General features: G+C 38.0%; 2 protein-coding genes across 6 annotated transcripts in view; one reads left to right on the forward strand and one right to left on the reverse strand.

Moving 5' to 3' along the window:
- The first annotated feature begins 1,561 nt into the window (after positions 1–1,561).
- On the forward strand, positions 1,562–8,748 carry SNRPF (small nuclear ribonucleoprotein polypeptide F). Its single transcript, XM_032874270.1, has 4 exons — positions 1,562–1,705; positions 3,558–3,683; positions 7,957–8,021; positions 8,617–8,748. Exons 1-4 carry the CDS (start codon positions 1,703–1,705, stop codon positions 8,681–8,683), a joined length of 261 nt encoding a protein of 86 aa, XP_032730161.1. The 5' UTR covers positions 1,562–1,702; the 3' UTR covers positions 8,684–8,748.
- A 771-nt stretch (positions 8,749–9,519) lies between these two features.
- Positions 9,520–23,085, reverse strand: part of CCDC38 (coiled-coil domain containing 38) — a 47,863-nt gene continuing 34,297 nt past the window's right edge. For 3 of the 5 annotated variants that reach the window (XM_032874266.1, XM_032874265.1, XM_032874269.1), the window contains 6 exons: positions 21,559–21,710; positions 20,147–20,282; positions 15,905–16,090; positions 14,695–14,900; positions 12,636–12,729; positions 9,520–9,894 (listed from right to left, as the gene is read on the reverse strand). In XM_032874266.1, the coding sequence (XP_032730157.1) occupies positions 9,781–9,894; positions 12,636–12,729; positions 14,695–14,900; positions 15,905–16,090; positions 20,147–20,282; positions 21,559–21,710 (888 nt within the window). In that variant the 3' untranslated portion in view covers positions 9,520–9,780. Of the gene's footprint in view, positions 9,895–12,635; positions 12,730–14,694; positions 14,901–15,904; positions 16,091–20,146; positions 20,283–21,558; positions 21,711–23,085 lie in introns of those variants that run through there. The other 2 variants (XM_032874267.1, XM_032874268.1) reach the window with 2 other exon arrangements.

Below are 23,085 nucleotides of genomic sequence, written 5' to 3' on the forward strand. Positions count from 1 at the left end.
TTGGCTCAGGTCATGATCTCAGGGTTGTGAGTTCAAGGCCTGAATTGGGTGTGGAGCCTACTTAAAAAACACAAACAAACAAACAACTTTAAACACAGCTATGTTTACAAAGGTTATGGTAATACTTTGTTTCACTTCACTGAGAAAACAGTTTGTTTTTTTTTTTTAAATCACACTTTTAAAGCACATGTTGAGCTTTTGAAAGAACTTTATGAAGTAGAAAAAGCAGAGTTTTCAGAGTAAAAGCCAGCTACGTAGCTCTTGTCAAGTTACCTGCTGAGCCATTTTCCTCATCTCTAAAATGGGAGCATAACACCCAAATCACAGGCTGTATAGTAAGACTTCCATTATAGCAACTGAAGGAGGCTGGCAAATAATAGGAACGCAAAGTCTGTACAAAGGCTAAATGTTCATTAAGGGATGGTCAAACTAAGGGAAAACCCATTGAACTTTGGGGTAAATAATTCCAACTGTTTGGCATAAATTACACTAAAAATTACTGTATTTTGTCAGTATTCTCCACCATCTTCAAGGACATTAAGATAACAGTAAACATTCACTAGCTCTTAAGTCCCAACTTCTTTCACATTATTTCTCACAAACCCTAGGAAAGTACCGGTTTTGAGGCCATTTGTAGCTAAGTAAACAAAGGTCTTAAGGAGAAAACAAAGGCCTTAGTTAAGAAACTACCCAGCAGCATCCCTAAGTGATGGACAGAGGTTCTGAACTCAAGCTGCCTCCAAAGTCTTACCCACGACTCCATAATGCCTCCATATGCAACATTCAAACCTCAATTCCAAATCCATTTTCTTAGGGCCTCAAAAACAAAACGGAAACAAAAATAAAACCCAGCACTTCTCAAAGTACTTATTCTCCAAGAACTGCCTTTAGCATTTCAGATCAGAGCTGAAATGAGATTCTGATTAATACCGTTGATTAAATCCTTCAAACCCGAAGGATTAAAGACACCGCCGGGTCCCTGGTGGCAACGTAAAAGAAACAGATCTGCAGGGAGACCACCACACTATACTCTAGAATCAATTTGATCTTATCTGAACCACATTCTGTACTTGACTTTCTCTGGTGAGTTTCACCTCTCTTAGTCTAGTCCTGCTTCTCCCCCTTCCTTTAAAGTGGGCTGAAATGAGCGTTACAAAATAGAGAAGGGGACTGTGGAATCGGAGTCCCCAAATCACAGAATCTGTGGGAAAGTGAGCAAGAGCCAAGAATCCGTCCTCATAGGTGTAAAATGAGAAGAAACCCCTATTAGCTAGGCAGGCAAGAAATCACATCTGCTCTGTACAGGGTACACGGCCGAACCCTCCAGGCAGCTGAGCAGACAAGGACAAGAAACCCGGACCTGCTCCCTGCATTTGTAGCCTATCCCTCACCCCTTACCGCAAGCCGTGCTACTGAAGTTTCCCACAGGGCTGTGCGCCGCGCAGAAGGCTCTAACGACAGTGCTACCGCTGGTTGCCAGGAGACACTGCTCAGCCATCTCCTCCAATCAGGACGCGTCTCTCTGTGCCCAATCACAGAAGCTGAGAGATCTGTAGTCGGAGGTGAAAGGTTACGCTGCTGTTTGGCGGCCATTTCTCTGGAAGCTCCGCGATTCGCGCCCGGCGGGAGTTACTCCAGTCACGAGGGACGGACTACACCTGGATCGGCGGCGAGTTACCTGCAACCTTTGCTTGTAGTCGCGATGGTAAGGAGGAAAAGGAAGAGCAAGAGAGAACGGTGACCAGCTTGCCGGGCCTGGTGGTTGACTCGCGCGTTTCCCATTCATCCGCGTGAGGAGCCGCGCACCCGGTCCCCAGCCCCGTTCTCCCTGCTCAGGGGATTTGAGGCGCGCGCTCTCTTTCTGATGCCCTTCCCCTAAGTGCCCGGCCCCTTCCCCTCTTCGTTTGAATGTGAGCCTGAGGTATCCTTGCTGCCTGAAACCGCAGGGTCGGTTTAAAGATGAAGCGGTTTTCAGGTTTCACTTATCACGCCCAGAATCGGCTTTCTTTCATTTCATCATGTTGGGATTCTCAGCCCCGCAGCCCTTTGGAATACAGGGCGCAAGCACTGGAGCATTTATTTGTTCGTTGACCAAATACTTCCTGCTACCTACCAGATGCTGTTGTAGGCGTCAGAATATACGGTGAAAAGTACTGACGCGGACCCCGCTTGAGATTTACTCAGTCGGGTATGAAAGACAGGTTCTATCTATCTAAATAGTATCAACATGTAATTGCAAATAATGTGAAGTGCTAAGAAGAGAGCAAACGGGATGCTGTGAAGATGCGCGATGGTACACTGGAAGGGTGCTCAGGGATGGGATCCAGAAACCTACGTGATAGGAAATACGAAAGCCAGCCCCTTAAAGAGCAAGAGGAAGAGGGTACAAAGGACGGGGAACAGGAGCATAGACCCCAAGGCCGGAAAGAAAGCTTGACCAGTTGGAGGAATTGAGAGAAAGCCATTAAGCTTGCAAGAACAGTGGTTATGAGAGAGGGTCGGGCAGATCTTTTAGGTCATGTCAGGAGGTCTGGATTTTACTTAAAAGTGCAGTTGAAAGCCATCGAGGCGTTTTAAGCAGAGATAGCCCATGGTAAAAATACTTGCCGTGTGCATAAGTTGGAGAAAGACAAGTAAAACCTATTAGGAAGTCATTGCAGTAGCTCCCATGTTCTTTGACATCACTCTGAATATGCTTATCTGAAGAACTTCAGTAGTCAAGTTTCTTGGTTCTTTTCTTTCTTTGGGCTGATGGGTGAGCAGATGAGGGAAGGAAAAGTCTGAATTCACAAGGGGATACTACTACTGGTTTGCTGACTAAACAAACATTAAATGATTGCTCATATGTATAGGCAGCTTTGCTAAGTCAAATAAGACCCACCAGACCAAGCTCCTGAAATTCAAGTGAAAGCTGTCAAATGCCATCTGCCCCCTCCTTCCCTCTGTAGCCTCATATTTGGACTATGACATCCCTGAATTGTTCTCTTTGTCTGTGAGATCACCTTGTTGCTTTACCCTTCCATCCTTTTACATAGGTAGCCTCTTCTACCTAGAACAGCCCCTTTCCCCTCTGGAAATACCTCTCATCCTTTAAACTGGAGGCATTCCTTATTTTGGGCAGCCTCTCCTTTTGACTCTGGATTGATTTGGTACCTTTGTACATAGTATATCTCCTCTTACTACATTGCAGTGTAATGTCTGTCTGTATGTGTTTTGCCTCTCTTCCTCCCGTGAGCTCGAGGACAAGGAGTATCATCTGCATTTTTTCCCCCACTGCTTTTACTTTTGTTTCTTTATAGCCTGAAACAATGAGTAATGTATAGTAGGTGTTCATTGTTTAAGTGAATGCAGAATGAAATTCCCTAACTGGGTATTTAAATTTCTCTTAGGCTTTTCAACAAATAGAAGTGAAAGTTATGTAGTAAAGTGCGAGTGAGTCCAGAGCTTGCTTTATTTGGATACCATAAAATATTGGTGATTTGGTAGAGGGGATTGGGTAACGGAAACTGAGCTAAGGAAAAGTAATTGATTGAGTCTTGTTATTGTTCTTTGTGCAGAGTTTGCCTCTCAATCCCAAACCTTTCCTGAATGGATTAACAGGAAAGCCAGTAATGGTGAAACTTAAGTGGGGAATGGAGTACAAAGGCTACCTAGTATCTGTAGATGGCTATATGAACATGCAGGTAAGCTAAAGCTATAAGAATCATTAAATTGTATTTATTTTGCTTTGCCTTAACTCCTCAAAGGTTTACTGTTATTTATAAGAATGCAGTCAACCAAACCGACAGACATAAAACAAAATTCAGAAATAAAGTCAAGTTCAGGGAGGATATCTATGATAAACTGTGTATGAAACCTGTAAAACCAAAATTCAGCCACAGAATTGACTTCTAGTGGTTAAAATAAAAAGAACTCAAATATTGGGAGTCACGGTGGCATAAGGGAAACACAAATGAGGTTTTTGGGGTTTTTTTTTTGCAGAAAAGACAAAACACTCCCAACATTTAGCTCTGAAATTTTTCTTTATTTATTTTTTTAATGAAAGAAATTTTTCAAGTGAATTTCTTAAGTCTTTTAATGAATGCTAAAGACATAATATCAAAGTAATTCTGTAAAAGGATTTCTGGAAGAAGTGGACAGGCCAAACCAAAGGAACTGACTAAATGTCTGTTAAGCAAGCTTCTATAAATGTTTAGGATGGGTGTTGTTGTGTGTGTGTTTTTTTTAAGATTTTATTTATTTATTTATTTGAGAGAGAGACAGTGAGAGAGAGCATGAGCGAGGAGAAGGTGAGAGGGAGAAGCAGACTCCCTGTGGAGTTGGGAGCCCGATGCGGGACTCGATCCCAGGACTCCGGGATCATGACCTGAGCTGAAGGCAGTCGCTTAACCGACTGAGCCACCCAGGCACCCTGTTGTTTTTGTTTTTAAAGATTTATTTATTGGGGGTGGGGCAGTGGGGACCAGGTAGAGGGAAGAGAGAATCTCAAGCAGACTCCCTACTGAGCTTTGAACCCAACATGCAGCTCCATCTCATGATGCTGAGATTGTGACCTGAGCTGAAATCAAGAGTCAGATGCTTAACTGACTGAGCCACCCAGGCACACCTTGTTTTGTTTTTGTAATTGTGGTAAAATATATCTAACATAAAATTTACCACTTTGACCATTTTCAAGTGTAGAACTCAGTGGCATTAAGTGCATTCACATTATTGTGCATCTATCGCCATAACCAATTTCTGAAACTCTTAAATTGTCCCTAACTGAAACTGTACCCATTAAAAAGTGACTCCTCTTTTGCCTGTTCCCTGGTAAATGTTATTCTTTCTGTTTCTGTTCTAGCTCATATAAGTGGAATCTTACAGTATTTGTCCTTTTGTGTCTGACTTACTTCATTTAGCATAATATTTTTAAGGTTCATCCATGTTGTAGCATGTATCAGAATTTCATTCCTTTTAATGACTGAAATAATATTCCATTTATGTATATATCACATTTTAATCCATTCATCTGTTGATAGACATTTGAATTGTTTTCCACCTTCTGGCTGTTGTGAATAATGCAATGAACATGGGTGTACAAATACCTATTAGAGGTTCTGCTTTCACTTCTTTTGGATGTATATCCAGAAGTGGAATTGCTAGATTATACATTAATTAAGTTTTTGAGAGACTGCCATACTGTTTTCTTTCTTTCTTTGTTTTTTTTTTTATTTGAGAGAAAGAGAGAGCACTTGAGGGGGGGAAGGGTTAGCGGGAGAAGCTGGCTCCCTGCTGAGCAGGGAGCACAATCCGGTAGGATCGAGTCCAGTCCCACGACTCCAGGATCATGACCTGAGCCTAAGGCAGTAGCTTAACCAACTGAGCCACCCAGGCTCCCTGCCAGACTGTTTTCTCTAGCAGCTGTATCATTTTACATTGAACCAGCAAAGCATACAGGTTCCAGTTTCTTCACATCCTCACCAATGCCTGTTATTTTCAGTTTCTTTGATAATAGGCATCCTCATGAGTATAAAATAGCTCATGGTTTTTATTTGCATTAATTCAATGATTAGTGATACTGTGATTTTTATGTGCTTATTGGCCATTTATTTATATATATATACATATATATACATATGTATATATATATATTTTTTTTTTTGAGAAATGCCTGTTTATGTCCTTTGCTCATTTAAAAACTGGGGTGTTTTGGGGTGCGTGGGTGGCTCAGTGGGTTAAGCCTCTGCCTTCGGCTCAGGTCATGATCTCGGGGTCCTGGGATTGAGCCCTGCATCGGGCTCTCTGTTCAGCAGGGAGCCTGCTTCCCCTCTTCTCTCTCTGCCTGCCTCTCTGCCTACTTGTGAGCTCTATCAAATAAATAAATAAAATCTTTAAAAAAAAAAAACAGAAACTGGGGTGTTTTATTTCTTTGTTGCTTAATTGTAGTAGTTTCCAGCCAGGTTTTCAATGCAGGAATTTGAAGTTTTATTTTCCTGAAGCATAGTATTTATGTGACTGATTGATGGCAGGTGGATTTTAAAGGTTACTTAAATGTGTAGTCAGTCCCAGCATGACTCCCAAGTATTTCATAGTGGAGTACTTGTAGGAAAAGTACTAATAGAGGCACTTGTAGGCAGAAAGCTGAGATTTTCCTTAATTTAAGAGGTTACTACTTGAACAGATGATGCTTAGGTACCCAAAGTTCTTACAGAGCATGGTTTTGGCCTGGAAGATTCCTCAAGCAGATTTCATATATGAAGGCCATAGAAAGATCTGAAGAGTGTACTATTCTGCTCAGTTCCAGACTTAGTGGTGGTTATTATACAACTTTATGAATATATTAAAAACCACTGACTTGTATACTGTAAAAATGAATTTTATGCTATGGGAATCATATCTCAATAAAAGAAAGAAAGAATACCCACTGAATATTTGATTTTAGAAGTAATGTAGTTCTGTTGAGCTGCTAGAGTTATGAAATGTATCTGAGTAGCCACATTAATGATGTTTTTAATTTGTTTATTCAGCAAACATTTATTAAGAGCTCATGTGCTTGGCTCTGTGTATATAGCAATGAACAAAACTAAGTCACTACTTTGGAGGAGTTTGTGTTGTAATAGTGGCAGATGGCAATGTAATGCAATATCAGGTAATGATAGACACTATTGAGAAAAAGAAAGCAAAAACAGGTAGTGACAAGAGTGTGCACTGTTAGATAGGATAGCCAGGGAAAGGTTTTCTGAAGGAATGAATTTAAGCAGAGAAAGGATTGAGTGTACAACTGAAGAGAGTATCAAAGGAAGAGCCTTTCAATTTAAGGGAGCCGTAAGTACTTAGGCCTTGGGGCAGGAACTTGCTTGGTGTATTCAAGGCATGGCAAGAAGGCCAAAGCAGAGGTGCCTGGGTGGCTCAGTTGGTTAAGTGTCTGCCTTCGGCTCAGGTTAAGGTGGTGATCCCAGGGCCCTGGGATTGAGCGCTGCGCCAGAGCAGGGAGTCTGCTTCTCCCTCTCCTCCCCACTTGTGCTGTCTGTCGCTTTCTCTGTCTCTCTTAAATAAATAAATAAAATTAAAAAAAAAAAAAAAAAAAGGCTCGGGATGCCTGGGTGGCTCAGTTGGTTGGGCAGCTGCCTTCGGCTCAGGTCAGGATCCCGGCGTCCTGGGATTGAGTCCCACATCAGGCTCCTTGCTCGTCAGGGAACCTGCTTCTCCCTCTGCCTGCCACTCTGTCTGCCGGTGCTTGCTCTCTCTCCCTCTCTCTCTCTGACAAATAAATAAATGAAATCTTAAAAAAAAAAAAAAAAGGCTGAAGCAAAATGACGTAGGGGAAAAATGATAAAAAGGTTGGAAAGGTAGACATAGCCTTTTGAGTGATTGTGGTTTTTAAAAGTAACAAAGTTTATTCCTTATATATGGAAGGAAACCTAAACATTTTGTTGTAAAATTAGTTTCCTGAAATAACTATAAAGGTAACTCTGGATTGTTTAACTTTCTCTTAACTTATTTTGTTCTATTAGCACGTAATTTAAAAAAATTACTATTCAGTTCTTTGGTTTGGGTCTTGACTATATAAGAGTATTTGATATTTTAGCTGTAAATTTTGTGCTCTGAATTTTGTAACGTTTTGCAAATGAATTTTTGGAAAGCTTTAAAATCATAACTTACCATAAATTGGAGACTGTCTTCTTTAATATACTGTTTTAATGTCTAATAGAAATGTTACATAACAGATTTAAAAAATTATGTTGAAACAAGCTTTATTATATATTCTACATCCATCATTGTTAACTTTACAGAATGTTTATGTAAAACCCAAAGGTACTGCAGTAGTAAAAGCTAATCTATCAATTACAGGTAATTATTGGTATAGCAAGGTCTCAGTTAATAAGTTCTTTTACCAGTATTACCTAATAATTTTTTAGGTAGTGCTATACTGTTTTCCTCCTGTGTTATACTAATATATTTTCTTTTGATTTAAAGCTTGCAAACACGGAAGAATACATAGATGGAGCATTGTCTGGACATTTGGGTGAAGTTTTAATAAGGTAACAAAACAGCAGTAGTATATATAAGGAGTGACTAGAGAGCATTAGAAATACCTGTTGAAATAGACTAGTGCCTCAATTTCAGAATTACTTTGTTTAAATCACTATTAATTTAACATATTCTACAATTAGACTTAAAGAATTTTGAAATCCTTAAATTTGTCCAAGAAAATGGAAATTTTTTGGAGTTACTCATCCGTAAGGTTTTTCTAGTGATGATATTAAACTTTCTAGTAGCTCTTAGCTGTAACCTTTTTCAGTGGTTTTAGTTGCAAGAGCTTGGATCCAGTTGGATCTGCCTGGAGTTAGAGATTTTTATTTTATTCATTTTCTTGAACTAGAGTCACATTTTCAAATTTGAGTCATTCCTTTTGGAAGATCATAAAGATACTATTTTGTAACATCCACTGGGTGAATAAGTGCCAAGTGCTTTTCAACAAATCAATGGTAAAAACATTTTTAAAAAAGAAAGAAATGATACACTGTAAATTTAGCATTCAGTATTTTTGTAATCAAAAATATCTAGCAATAGTAATTCAGATCTTAATGTGGTTTCCAGTTGGAACAACAAAATGGATTGTTTTTCTGTTTACAGGTGTAATAATGTCCTTTATATCAGGGGTGTTGAAGAAGAAGAAGAAGATGGGGAAATGAGAGAATAGCATCTTTTGTGGGGAACTTTTTTTATATATATTTCTAGACAATAAACTTTTTTTTTTCAACTTGACTCATGAACTATTCATATTCAGATATTTAAATGTAGAGCTCAAATGTTGAAACAATTGAAAGATTATTCAGAATTAATACTTTAAGAGCCACTCAGCTTCATTCAAATTGGTTTTCTTTTGTAAGCTCCGTACTCTCTTTTTTTTTCTACAGGGAAAATTTTTTTGCTTCATAAACATTTATGAAGGTGAATTTCAGTCCTTTTCTTGTAATTATGTATTAACTGAGACCTTTTAAAAACAACTCTTTTAAAGTTATTTTTGAACAACTTTTGACATGTATAAAGTTAAATATTTTCTTAGAATTAATATATACTGTTTTATTTTACATAGTCAACAAATTACATGTTAATTCTGTCAGTATAATCTAAGTAATGTACATGTTATAGCTAAAATTGAAACATCATCTGAAAATTAAAATGATTGTGGATATAGCGCACAGTAGAAACTGTGAATTGATATTTAGGCTAAAAGCATATGGTTTGTTCACTTGCAAGAATTAAGTTTTCTCAACAGAACTCCTTAATGTGAATTAAAAACCAGTCTCACAGTTAAATTCTGAGTATATACTAGTGGTTTTCATTTATGTTTTAGACTCCTCAAAACCATTTAGAATCATACATTGTTAAAATGTATTCTCCACAGTGATAAAATGTATACTATGAACTGTGGACTGGTTAAAAACAAATTAGACCATTTAAAGTCCCCAGTTGTCCAAGAATGCCATTGTTGAACTTTAGCAAGTCATTCACCACATAGTTACACCTGTAAGGTAAACTTTGGATGTGTATCCAACTGGGACAACTCAAGGATAAAAATGTTCAGCTGTATGGAATTTTACTTAGTATATGATAATAAAAGCCTTCAACAAAGGAAAATAACTCCCATTCCCAATCTTATAACCACTAGAATAAGTGTGGTCATCCTCAAATTGGTTAGGCCAGCATATGGGGCAGAATATTGCCATTAATGGAAACCAGAATATACAAAATATGCCTAAAATATTCTGGTAATAAATGTCTTACTGCTTCTATTCAAGTGAAAAAATATTCATCTTCTAGTGATTTTGTTCTTGTATCCTTGACTAAAAGTAGTTCATGTTTGTTAGCAGATAGAGGTTTTGAGCGATAGACAAGTCGTCTTCCCAGCTGAAACAAAAGAAAAATACTTAATATTTTTTAGCATAACTATTTTCTGTTGAACCATCAGTAAAATAATAATATTAACATGATTTTTCCAAGGAATAACATGACTCAAAATAGTAAATAATCACAGTTACATAGGGATTGATGACCTAATGGGTGTCCAGCATGCTAGGTAGGGTTAAGTAACAAATAAAGCACCACAGAATGCAGGAGACAGAGCAGTTAGGTTATATGGGAAAGTCAGGAGATATAGTTAGTATCAAAGAGCCTATGTTTCAGATGTGGTCGGCCTAGAAAAGGACCACGTTTGAGGCCAACATTTCATTTCTCAGTGCCATAGCAAAATTTCACCTCCATTGGTTAGGATAGATCATTTTCCTCTGCTGAACACCAGTTGACTGGCATTTAAAAATTCTGTTAGACAAAAACTTGAGAAAACCATGTATATCTTCAACACTAGTAATCCTATTGGCCCTTAGATGTGTTCCCACCAGGAGAGGCTTAGGGAAAGCCCTTGATTTGTACCTATTTATTCTCTGGGGCATATGCTCAAGTTTATTATACTAATTATTTTTCTTTTTTAGTCTTCCCCCCCCCTCCTTTATGTATTTATTTGGTTTTGCGTCTATATCTGAATTTGTGTAAAAGAAATGGATGAGAAAGTTACTCTGTTGAAAATGAGATTTTTTTTTTTTTTAAGATTTTATTTATTTGAGAGAGAGAGAGAGAGAGAATGCACACAAGCAGCGGGGAGGGCAGAGGGAGAGGCGGGCTCCCTACTGAGCAGAGAGCCCAGTGTGGGACTCCGTCCCAGAACCCTGAGATCATGACCGGAGCTGAAGGCAGACGCTTAACGACTGAGCCACCCAGGCGTCCCTGAAAATGAGATTTGATGGAATATCTCACTGTGTCTCAAAAGGGGCACTATCACTATGTGAGACTGTCCCTGCATTGCAGAATTTGACATTACTGGCCTTTGAGAACTAACAGTGGCAGTCTTCCCCATCATTTTATTAACAGAAATGTTCTTTGGGACTGGAATCCCCGAATTCCTTTCTTAATGTCAGATTTTGTTTTTTTCTCTCAATGATCTTTTGGTAGTCTTTGTTATTAATACTGTCTGAGAGAGTTGCCAATGATAAAGTGCCCTCATTGATAAGAACTTTTGTTAGAGGTCTTTGTACATTGTCAGCTGATCAAATGGGCATCATTTTTTTTTCATTTTTCTTCCATTTTAGTTTTCACTCTCATTTTTAGTTTGCTAATTCAGTAAGCATTTATTGAATCTCCTCTGTGTACCAGGCACTGGGGACACAAAGGTCATAAGAACTCACTCATGGTCTAGAAGGAAAGCTGGATGTATTAAAAATACATTTCAATTTGGTGAACTTAGTGAATAGAAAATGATTGTGGATATAGCGCACAGTATAAACATACTATATGTTTACATGGAAGGGTGATGAATGGTTAATTTGCCTTTGGGAGAAAGAGGACAAGTCAGGTCTTCATAGGAAAAGCTGAACTAGAGAAGCCAGACCCTTTTTAAGTTGACATGCTCATTTAAATGAAATTAAGATAATCAACACCTTTTGACATGTATATTAACAGTTACTGTATTTCAGAAACTTCTTCAAGTACTTACCTCAAAAGTTGGTTATGAGGCACACAATAAGCATTCACCATAGTTTAGCTATTACTGTGGTAAGAATCAGTGTCCATAGTAGCTTTGTAGATAACCATAAAATTAGCTTCCCCAAGTATATTTCAGACCCTAACCCAGAGGACAGTGGCATATAGAAACACAAGGCCCTCCATACCCAGTGGGAAGTCATGGACCCCATGTACTCAGTGACTGCCTAATCCCATGCTTCTTATTGGTTAGGTAATCTTGCAATATGAAGAACTTTGACTTCTGGTGCTGAACCTGCTGCTAAATCTAAAGCGACTCTGGGTAAATCATTTTAACATCAACTATTAATCTCATTATTTTTCACAAAGTGAGGATTAGAAGACCCTCCCAATTATATGCAGTTCTCTGGATTTGCTGTCACCATTGTTGATTGAAAGTAGCAGGGCTTGGGGCACCTGGGTGGCTCAGTGGGTTAAGCCGCTGCCTTCGGCTCGGGTCCTGATCTCAGGGTCCTGGGATCGAGTCCCGCATCGGACTCTCTGCTCAGCAGGAAGCCTGCTTCTCTCTCTCTCTCTCTCTCTCTCTCTCTCTCTGCCTGCCTCTCTGTCTACTTGTGATCTCTCTCTGTCAAATCAATAAATAAAATCTTAAAAAAAAAAAAGTAGCAGGGCTCATGGCTATTATATGTAAGAAGGAGAAGATATACATAAATAAATAGAATATTTCCAGAAGGATGCAGATGAAACTTTAAGATGTTGCATCCAGGGAGGGGAACTAAGGATGACTTACTTCCACTAAATATTATTGTATCTTTTGAACTTTGAGCCATATGCTTGTTATTACCTATTCAAATAATTAAAGAAAAAATTATCTGGCTACATGAACCAGGAGCTAAAGAATAAGAGGAGAGGGGAAGAAAGTTTCCTTTTACTAAAAAAAGTGGGTCTAATGGAGAACCGTAGACCCAGAAATTTGAATTATCCTCAAAGTAACAAGGAATCAGGGAGAGACCAATCAAAGCTGGATAAATTACATGAATTAGGTATTTTGTTTTTACACCACAGGAGCACTCACATACTGATGTAGCTGGACCTATTGGTAATAAAACACAAACCTTTTTCTTCGGTTGTGCTACTGCTCTTTCCAGAGCAGCTCTTAGCCTTTCCTCCTGGTGTTTTTGTTTTTCTTTCATTTTCTCTTCACGTAACCTGTCAAAAAAGGAAAACATTCTTGTAACTATAAATCACAGAAAGTAAAAGAAGACCTGTATTATTTTTGGGTAATAGACTTCCTAAACATTATAAAATCTCCCTAAAAGCTCACATAATAATTCACCTTCACCCATAATATGACATTTGATTATTCCGGTGAAATCTCAGCAACAGGTCCCATTTGTGTTAAAATGGGAGAAAACTGCTCGTCACCATTTTGAAGAATTAAAATCTACCTAGATCTTGGTCTAGAACAAGCACCTCAGCAAAGCCTTTTTGTCACCCCACTTACATTTTAGCACTTTACAGTTAATGTGTACAAGGCCTCTTGAATTAACACCCAGACCCCCCCATTAGCCTTTTTACTAAAGTGTACAGAAAAGTGCACAAACCACAGTGTATACAGTTCAATGAGTTACCACAAAAGTGTACTTTTCCAGTTAATCTTTCTCAATGGTATCCTGAAATTAAGACCAAGAAATGCTTTTTTTCTTGTTCTCTTCAGGGTTGTGAGGATAAAATTAAATGAAATGACCCATGTTAACTGTCCAGGCGAATGCCTGGTACAGAATAGACCCTCAATAAGTGATAGCTATTTTATGGATTTACACAGTTATAAGCATGACATTTACTGAACATTTTTTATGCAAAATTAGGTGTTATGTACCTGGGAAAAACAAAATTCTCTTTTTGATAAGAAGGATAAACAATTGGAACAAGGTTCATACATCACAACTGAAAATAAGTTGTAATTATAATTCATTGAGAATATATTTCTGACTGCAGAAAAGATGCAAGTGCTGTTAATGTAATTGGTCATAGGTCATCTTACAGGAGGAATTTTTTGTAATTTAAAAAAAATTTTGCTTTATATTTAATAAAATCCCATCAGGATCATCTTAATATATTCTGGATTTTGTTCTGATATGGGGAAAACAATATCCCCCATATACCAACCAGTAAGCAATAACAAAATATCTAACATTAATGCTTAATATTTGAATACTTACTATGTGCCAAGCACAAACCCTATGAGATAAGTGCCATTATTACTGCCATTTTACAGATAAACTGAGACTTATGAAAGGTTATTTACCCTGCCTAAGATCACAGAAGTTCTAAATGGCGGAACCTGCATTGAAGCCAAGCAGGTCAGCCATAGTGCTAGTCTGCCTCTTAACTTTGTTATTGTTGTTATGACAGGAACAATAGTCCACCTATAAGCATTCTCTACATGCTACATTATACTAGGGATCATATATATAGGGATCATCATCATAATCATAATCATTGCCTCAAAGGTAGTTATCCTTATTTAACTTGATATAGAAGTTTGTAAATCAGTACATTCTCCTGGAGAGGCAGGTAGGCAAGGATGTGGGTATGTCGGGGTGAGGAGAGGGTGCTGTTCCAGGGTTGATAATTCTCATGAAGTTGTCTCGAGGAATGAATGAGTAAATGTGTAGATGCTGTGTGTAAGTGTTGCTAGTTATGCACTAAGAAAAACCCTCATTGCATGGCTCTTGACTTTCAAACAATTCTTTTATATAAAGTCTTGCAGTGAAGGGCTCCTAATTCTACGCTTTGGGCCCTCCACTACAAGTGCAAGAGATACCTCTTCAAAAAATAATAAGTAGTGAATATCATTCTGAAAATCCATTTTTTTCAAGCTAAAATGACCCTTTATCCATCTCAAACTAGATCAGTTGCCCCAGTGAACTCTTCTTCACAATGCTCATTATTGGTAATGACACATTATTTCATAAGAATATTTGATGAATGTGTCTTCCACATTAAGTAATCGCTCTGAGAAGGGCACGTCTGGGTTTGGGTCTACTGCATCTTTATCGTGATCCTTGCCCTGTAATAGGAGCTTGCTCAGTGTTGTGGAATCCCAGCAAAGATCGTTTCTCATCTCATTAAGTCGCTCACTACACTTCTATCATAAGACATTGACTGTACTTTTGCCGCCGTTCTTTCTGTTTTATCCTCTCAATTGCCTCCACGTTTTCTTTGGGCATGGATTCAATGAGATCACTCAGTTCTACGAGGCGAGACTCTACTTTTACCAGCTTTTGAACCGGGTTGAGGCTGCCAACATCAGCATCTCCAATGCAGACTCTGTATACTTGATTAATTTTTTTACTAAGAGAGTCTATCAGTTTTTCCTGAGATTGAAAAGAAAAAGGGAACAGAAAACATAACATCTCATCACCATTTTCTTGTTCATTCAATAAATGTAAAATTCCATTTTACTATCTTACAATGAAAAGGCTCTTATATGCTACTACATACTTCCTTTTTAAAAGAAAAACTTTAATGGGTGTGCCTGGGTGGCTCAGTCAGTTAAGGGCCTGACTTCGGCTCAGGTCATGATCTCAGAGTCCTGAGATTGAGCCCACGTCCTGCAGGGCAGGCTCCCTGCTCAACAGGGAGTCTGCTTGTCTCTCTCCTCCCTCTGCCCCTTCCCCTGCTCATGCTCTCTCTATCTAATAAATAAATCATCTTTAAAATAAAAGAAAAACTTCAGTATAACATAGAACGGTAAGAAAATGCAGCAGCAATATAATTTATAGTCAGAATTATACTGTAGTAACATCTTGGACTATTTTCTGTTAAAGATACTGCAGTCTAGGTATTAAAAAGCAAAATTAGTATGACAGTATCTTTTTGCTTGAGTGTTTTAGTGTATCTGATTCCGTGAGCATTCAGGTAGAGGCAACGTATATATACATTTTAAATCCTTTTTGTTTTTTGCCAAGCTAGTGCACTTCCTTGCAACACAGGGTGTGAGCTTTGGTGGTGGTTTGTTTTGTTTTCTTTTGCACTTACTATTCATTGCTGAAACTACAGTCATCTTATGTGAAAGCTATTTACATACTTGCCTTATTTCCCCTTCTAGACTGTAAGCAACTGGAGGGTAGGAGTTATTTCTTATGTTTACATTTATACCTAAAGCAGCACCTTGCTTATAACTATGCACTTAATAAATGTTTGCTGAATAAATGACTGAATGCATACTCAGAGGAAAAAAAAAGTTACAAGCAAACAGATTGCCAGGCTGACCTACAAAGTCTTTCAAGGAGTTTAATTTTCTCTCTTGCAATTGGAAAGCCGTTGTAGTATTCTGGTCTAAGCAGACGCTTAGGCCAAACCTTGCTGATCCCTGTACCTGGCCACTGCGCCGTCTTAACTGTTGGTAGATATGCTCGAGCTGGTAGGTAACGTGTTTCGGGATCAAAAAACTCTCAGCCTCTTTCTCCACCGTGAATTTGGCATTCGCAGTTAAGAGGATCTCAATAAACTGCTGGGCAAAGTAAATCGTTCTCCAGGTAGCATCCTGCCCCAATTCCTGATTCTGCTCAAGAAGATGAGAATCATCATGAAGCCAACGACAAATAACACTCAAGACAGATGTGGCTCCAGGAGCCATGGGGAACCCCTCCTGGAATCACAGTCTCCTTACAGAGCCACCAACACTTAATTACAAGTCAAGACATGTTATTAATAGTTTACTTCCAACAGCTTGTCTTTCCCACCTCCTGGTTTAAACACCTTTCTGATGGTACTGTTTACCACCAAGCACCCCTTTTCTTCTCTGACACTTATGTGTTTAAAACATGCTCCTTTTTATACCTGAAACTGGTAAAACTTTGTTTACTGGAATTAAAATTCAAAACTTTAAAAAATGGTCCTTTTAGAAAACTTGGAGAACCACAAAGTAATATTATTATAAGAAAAAAGCAAAACGCCTGTTTGCCATAAAGCTCTTTTTTGCTCTCCCTTTCTACATAACATTTATTATATTTCCTATTTATATCAGTGTATTCCTTTTAGAAAACTTTAGAAATACAGAAAACTATAAAATGGAAAATAAAAGCAACCCACCCATCAAGAAGTATGTATTGGGTATGTAAAAACAATTTTGCTGCAGTGGGAGTCCTATTTTTAAAAATATTTTGAACCCTGGTTCTGAGAAAAAAGCAACTTTAATAAGAACGGTTAGTAGTTAATGAAAATTTCTGAAGGAGAGCTCTTGAACACTTAAGAGTTTTAGGAGTAGATGGGCAGTAGCCTTTCAGGATGTCTTTTTTCCAGAATGCCTTTTTTTTTTTTTTTTTTAAGTTCTCCTTGTGAAAAGGAAAGGAAAAGACAAAGAGAGATGTTTTCTTAAGATAACAAGGTAAGAACAGCGGAAGAAATAGAATTAGGGAATGAGGTTAAGGAATAAATACTCATATGAGAAAGATTGAGGGCCTGGCCCAACAGAGCCAAAGGGCAAAGGAAAAAGGGAGCTCATAGTACAGTGTCCAATCTCCGGAGCTGCCACTAGATGGCAGACGCAGCCCAGAGTCCCTCAAAGGAGGGCCTGCCCGGGAGGCTGCAAAAGATGGGAGGAGCTCTTGCTGTTTGGAGAGGTAGAGTGGGCCAAAATTGTGGGAGACCGGAAACTGGGATGAGTAAGGACTGGATGCCTTCCAATAGTGAAAGGGAAGTGATCTGACCAGAGTGATGTTTAGGAGTGATTATATCAAATGTGGATAGGAGCAGGAGCTGTCTCTGTCATTTTAAGTTTTTGTAGTTCAAGCCTGTGTGCTGATTGCAAATAACTCCCAGTTGAACTAGATCAGCTCCCTATTTGAAGGAAAGAAACAAGAGATTAATACATCCTGCAGATTGTGCAGTAGCTTACATTCCATTTCATGTACAATGAAAATATAACTGCTGCACCAAATAACGCGGTCGAATTTTGAGAAAGAGAAGCCAGACGTACTACATGATTCCATTTAAATAAAGTTCAAAACATGAAAGCTAATGGCCTCTGGTAATTGGTAAGAGAAGTCAGGATTGTGACCACAATCCCCTTTGAGGGAGACAGGAAAGGAGGCGTGAGGGAGGCTTCTGAGGTGTGTTATAATGATCTATTCCCTAATCCAGGGTGGAGGGGTGTTACATGAGTATATTCACTGTGAGGAAATTTCTTAAGAGATAATTTATAATTACCTTATAATTTGTGTGCTTCTCAATATTACATTATATTTGAATTTTAAATTTTATCTTAAAATATTAAGGATGCCTGGGGTGGCTCTGTTGGTTAAAGTGCCTGTCTTCATTAAGTGTCTCCAGGTCAAGATCCTGGAGTCCCAGGATCAGAGTCCTACATCCAGATCCTGGCTCAGCAGGAAGTCTGCTTCTCCCTCTGACCCTCCCCATCTCATGCTTCTCTCTCTCTCTCTCTCAGATAAATAAAATCTTAAAAAAAAAAAAAAAGTAAAATATTGAATCAAAAATGTTTTCAGGGATTAAGTAGTTAGGAGTGTGGAAGTTTAGAAAGAATAAAATACTGATTTTATCATTACAAATCCAAAGTAACTATGATGATTTATGAATATCAAAATTAGATAAAACTGTTTACTCATAAAGGATTATGTTTTGCCCATCTGAAAGAATGGGAGTGATTCCAAGAATAATTTTCCCCTGTCAACTTTCCTGTTCTGTCCCCCTTTTCCACACTAGCATTTCACATCTCTAGGACATACTATGAATTATTAGGCCTATTTTCCCAGACTGTGCAATACTTGAATACCAAAATTATACTTGTGACCCAAATTTATCTTTTAAAAAGTAATTTTCAGATCAATTCTACCTACTTTGTTTAGGGATCCAGTTGCCTTGACATTTAAGAATATTGAAAATGTTACTGTTTTATATAGCTCTCCTAAACTTGGATGAAGGGGGTTTGGTTGGGGGAGGGTGAAACATCGCTGATATTTATCTGACATTTTTTTTGCGTCAGTCAGCTTCAGAATTATTTAAAACAACTGAAGGGTGGAAGCACCCCAAACGTTCATCAGCAGAGAAATGGATAAACAGAATGTGGAATGTAAATACAGTAGAATATTATTCAGCCCTAAAAGCAATTAAATTCTGACACATGCTACAGCATGGATGAACCTTGAAAACATGATGCTAAGGCACAAAAGGACAACTATTGTATGATTCCATTTATGTAAGGTACCTAAAAATAGGCAAATTTATAGAGACAGAAAGTAGGATAAAAATTACCAGAGGCCAGGAAGATTGTTTAATGGATACAGAGTTTCTATTTGGGATAATGAAAAATTCTGTAAATAGATGGTGGTGATGGTTACCCAACACTGCAGATATACCTAATGTCCCTTAACTGTACACTTAGAATGGTTAAATGGTAAATTCTGTTACATATATTTTACCGCACACAAGGTTTAGAAAAAGCCAACACTGAAGAACTGAAACGTGGCTGTCATCACACTTTGTGCTCTAGCAGTGCATGACCCCTTTCCCTTCTAACTCAGGATACTTACTCTACCACCCTAGGAAATGTGTGTGTGTGAACGAGTCATAAATAACTTTGGCTTTTGTAACCTTACCCATCCTATGGTTAGGGAGGACAGTCTTCTGAGTGAATTCCCCCAAATCTACCTCTGTTTGAAAATCAAGTTCATAACCATAAATGTTTTATTAGCCTCACAGATGAGATTTGAATTTTTATTTCATTTGAGATTTTTTTCCAAGGAAATCAATGCTTGTGGGAGTGTGTTGTGGGTCTAGAAACTAATCATTCATTCAACAAACATTTATTGAGCACCTACTTTATAGGGACACTTAACATATCTAACTAGGAAGGCTCATACAATCCCTGCCCTGAAGGGATTTGCACCCAGCTGGGAGAGATGTACAGGTAAATAGTACATAAATGTGCGTCACAGGGGCTCCAATAATGGATCTACATATATATGCAAGAGAAGCCAAAATCTGTTAGAGGCTCAGTGCTGGGCAGATACTCCATTCAGTTTTGATTCAGTGCTTCCCCTATTAATTATTTGCTCTTCAAATTACTATCAAAATGGTCATAAGCAATGAACTACTTCATGTATATACACTCTGACTAAAAGAAATGTATCTATGGGGGGGGGTCAGTATCAGACCTTTTAATAATTAGAGCAACATTTTAAGAGAGTCCCATTGCCGGGCGCCTGGGTGGCTCAGTGGGTTAAGCCGCTGCCTTTGGCTCAGGTCATGATCTCAGGGTCCTGGGATCGAGTGCCGCATCGGGCTCTCTGCTCATCAGGGAGCCTGCTTCCCTCTCTCTCTCTGCCTGCCTCTCTGTCTACTTGTGATCTCTGTCTGTCAAATAAATAAATAAAATCTTTAAAAAAAAAAAAAGAGTCCCATTGCCATTTTGAATGTTTTCTACTCTGTAAATTGATCATTGCATACTAGCATGATAATCCCAAGCTGGTTTTTTGCCTCTGTCATCAGCCTAGGATTTGTGGTGTGCTTTAACTCCCCACTCCAATGCTTAGTGGACAGGGAATGCACATTATTATTAATATGAGCCAAAATAAAATTACCATAGGCAAAGAAGGATTACCTGAGTGTCTGACTGAAATTCTCCAAAACTAAATAGCCTGGACCTTAATTCCAGTTCTGCTGCTTTTTCCTCTTCTCTCTCACAGCTAGCCTTAAGCATTTCCTTGTGCTTCAGAAGAAACTCTATGTTGCTATTTCTATGGCAAAAGAAGAAAGAGACCCTTGTCTGTAATTTCTGGTTTAGAAATAAATCATCAGTCAGGACTTTCAACACTTTCCATATCATGTATCAACATCCTATGTCTAGCAAGCCAAATACAAGTTCGTAGTTTAAGACTTCATCAAATTACATGCAACTTTTCAGGTAAAATGAGAATAGTAAATGCATAGATGCTGCTTTTAACTTCCACCAGGAAGCATTTTCTTCCTGTGGTTCCTCTGAAACCCTCCAAATAACAGCAGAGATGATGTGTCAGGAAGCCAAGTTGTGATGTGATCTAGAGATAGATTCTGTTCTGACATAGATCCCCTTTTCCTGCCCAACCTACCCACATAGTCCCCAAAACTCACATATGTCAGGGCGAGAGCACCATATGTGGTAAGGATTGGAAGAGAGGAGACAAGGGTAAAAAGGATACACTAGTTGTAATGGGGTGGCTATAAAATCATGATTTGTAGGGTCTTAACTTTTGAGTAAGTTAATTTGTTCCAAAGTTCAGTGTAGTTTCACCTACTGTTTGAAAAGACTGCCATCTTTTGCCCCAGAAAACTTCCTAAAAAGCCTTTACACATTTTTATAATGGGTAAACACATTTAGTCTCTGCAATTCGAAGCTATTGGCCAGTAGCTTCCAATATTACTTCCAATTATATGAAATTTTACAGAAGGAGTTTTGTGAGTCATCAAATCCAGCCTCCTTCCCCCGACAGAAATCCCTTTTATGAGAGGCCAGCTCTATCTACATATGTACATTATAAAATGCTATAATATTTGAGGCACATAACTTTGTTGAGAGTCAGACCAGGGAAAATGCATGGGTTAGCATTATCATCCAAAGCCTGATTTGATTTGTTGGATGGTAGAGTGAAAACTGCCCCAGACAAAACCTAATGAGTTGTGGGATCACTGTGCTGTATGCCTGAAACTAATGTAACATGTGTGTCAACTCTATTTCAATAAGAAAAAAATTAAGACAGTACCTGTTAATTCTTTATAATTTTTCAAACTACCTTTTATTATTGCTAGTTAGGAAAATATTTTGACAAGTGAAAGGAAGTAGAGACTAAAATGAAAGTCTATTCTGTGTAAATATAACTTCTACTTTTTACACCCTACAATATAAATTACTATTAATAAAAATCCCACCCTATATCCAGAGAGACCCTAAGGAAGGTTCACTTAGGAATTAGATGGAATCTGTGTCTGGTTAGAAACTGCTTAATGGAATAAATCTACTTGTTCTTAATAACTTACATTTTATCCTGTATAAGTTTTTCTCTTTTATTTACATCTTCAAGATTTTCATCTACATCTTGGGAATATTGTACCAAAGTTAGATTCTGCTCTTCCAGCTCTGTGAGGACTTGAAGTAACTCTTCTGGTTCTTTGAAGTAAAGCTCTGGCTCCTAATCAGTCAGTAATGAATATAATTCACTTAAAAATATGCTACTTATACTTATCTAGAAAAATACAGTGAGGAAAAGGAATGCCATTCTGATTATGAGGGAGGTAGGCAGAGAATGGCAAAAGAGCCTATCTCCATGACAGCTGGACTTCAGGAAGAGGACATTTAGGGTGCTGGGGGAGATGCAAGGTAACATAGAAGGAAAAAAGGAAGATAAGGAAAACAGAAAGAAGAAGGATGGAGAAGAGGAGGCCAAGGCAGGAAGAAAGGGAAAATGGGCAAGGGAAAGGCAGGAAAGGGAATAGAAGAAAGAAAAAGGAGGCTAAGTGAAGGTCATTTTCTCCCTCTATTTTATTTTGTATTTTCCCAAAACTTAATAAATATACATATTACTTTAAGTAAATTTAATTTTTAAAAAGATGGCATGGGTATTTCACACCATGTTCATCATATTTACTATAGCAAAGAGGTGGAAGCAACCTAAAGGTCCATTAATGGATGAATGGATAAAGAAAACATAGTATTGCCATACAATGGGATATTATTCAGCCTTAAAAAACAAGGAAATCCTGGCACAAGCTACTACATGGGTGAATCTGGAGGACAATAAGTTCTGTGAAAAAAAGCCAAGTTACAGAGAGACAAAACTGCATGATTCCACTTTTATGAGGTATCTAAAGTAATCAAACTCTTAGAAAGTAGAACCATGGTTGCCTGGGCTACAGGGAGGGAGAATAGAGAGGTTCAGTGGGTACAGGTCTCTGTTTTGCAAGATGAAAATGTTCTAGAGATCTGTTGCACAAAAATGTGCATATAGTTAACACTATACTGTACATTTAAATATAAAAATGGTTAGGACGATAAATTCTGTTAACTTTTTTTTAACCGCAATTTTGAAAAAAGATCACTTGTATAAGATGTGTTACATGTAATAAGGGATGGCTTTTTGAAGTGTTTTTTGTTTCTTGTGAGTTTCTGTGGTTATATTCAGGATGGGGTTAGCTCAAAGTCAGTCTTGTAAAATAAAGGGCTGTTTTGTGGAAAGTAGATTTGTCTTACAGTACAGCTACACAGCATATCTCAATCTCCATTAAAATGATAAGCAGTCAGAAAGTGACTATTTTATGCTCTGCAGGAAGACTGTAGAGAATATATATATCTCCTAAATTATTACTTCTTAACATTTTTCATTAGATGATGACAAAGATGAACTATAGATGCAACTGGGAAACAGCGTCAAAATCTTCCCTTCTGGAAAGTTGTGGAATATTTGGAATAGGAAATTTTAATTCTTAAAAAATATTTTATTTAGTTTTCATTTCTTTTATTAATTATTTTTATTAACATATAATGTATTATTTGCCCCAGGGGTACGG

This window comes from Lontra canadensis, unplaced genomic scaffold (assembly GCF_010015895.1).
Source record: "Lontra canadensis isolate GAN:19392208 unplaced genomic scaffold, GSC_riverotter_1.0 scaffold52, whole genome shotgun sequence".
NCBI lineage: Eukaryota > Metazoa > Chordata > Mammalia > Carnivora > Mustelidae > Lontra > Lontra canadensis.

Coding starts and splice junctions, on each gene's coding strand:
- SNRPF (XM_032874270.1), top strand. Junction 3,684..7,956: donor ATGGCTATATGAACATGCAG/GTAAGCTAAAGC, acceptor TTTGATTTAAAG/CTTGCAAACACGGAAGAATA. Junction 8,022..8,616: donor TTGGGTGAAGTTTTAATAAG/GTAACAAAACAG, acceptor TTCTGTTTACAG/GTGTAATAATGTCCTTTATA.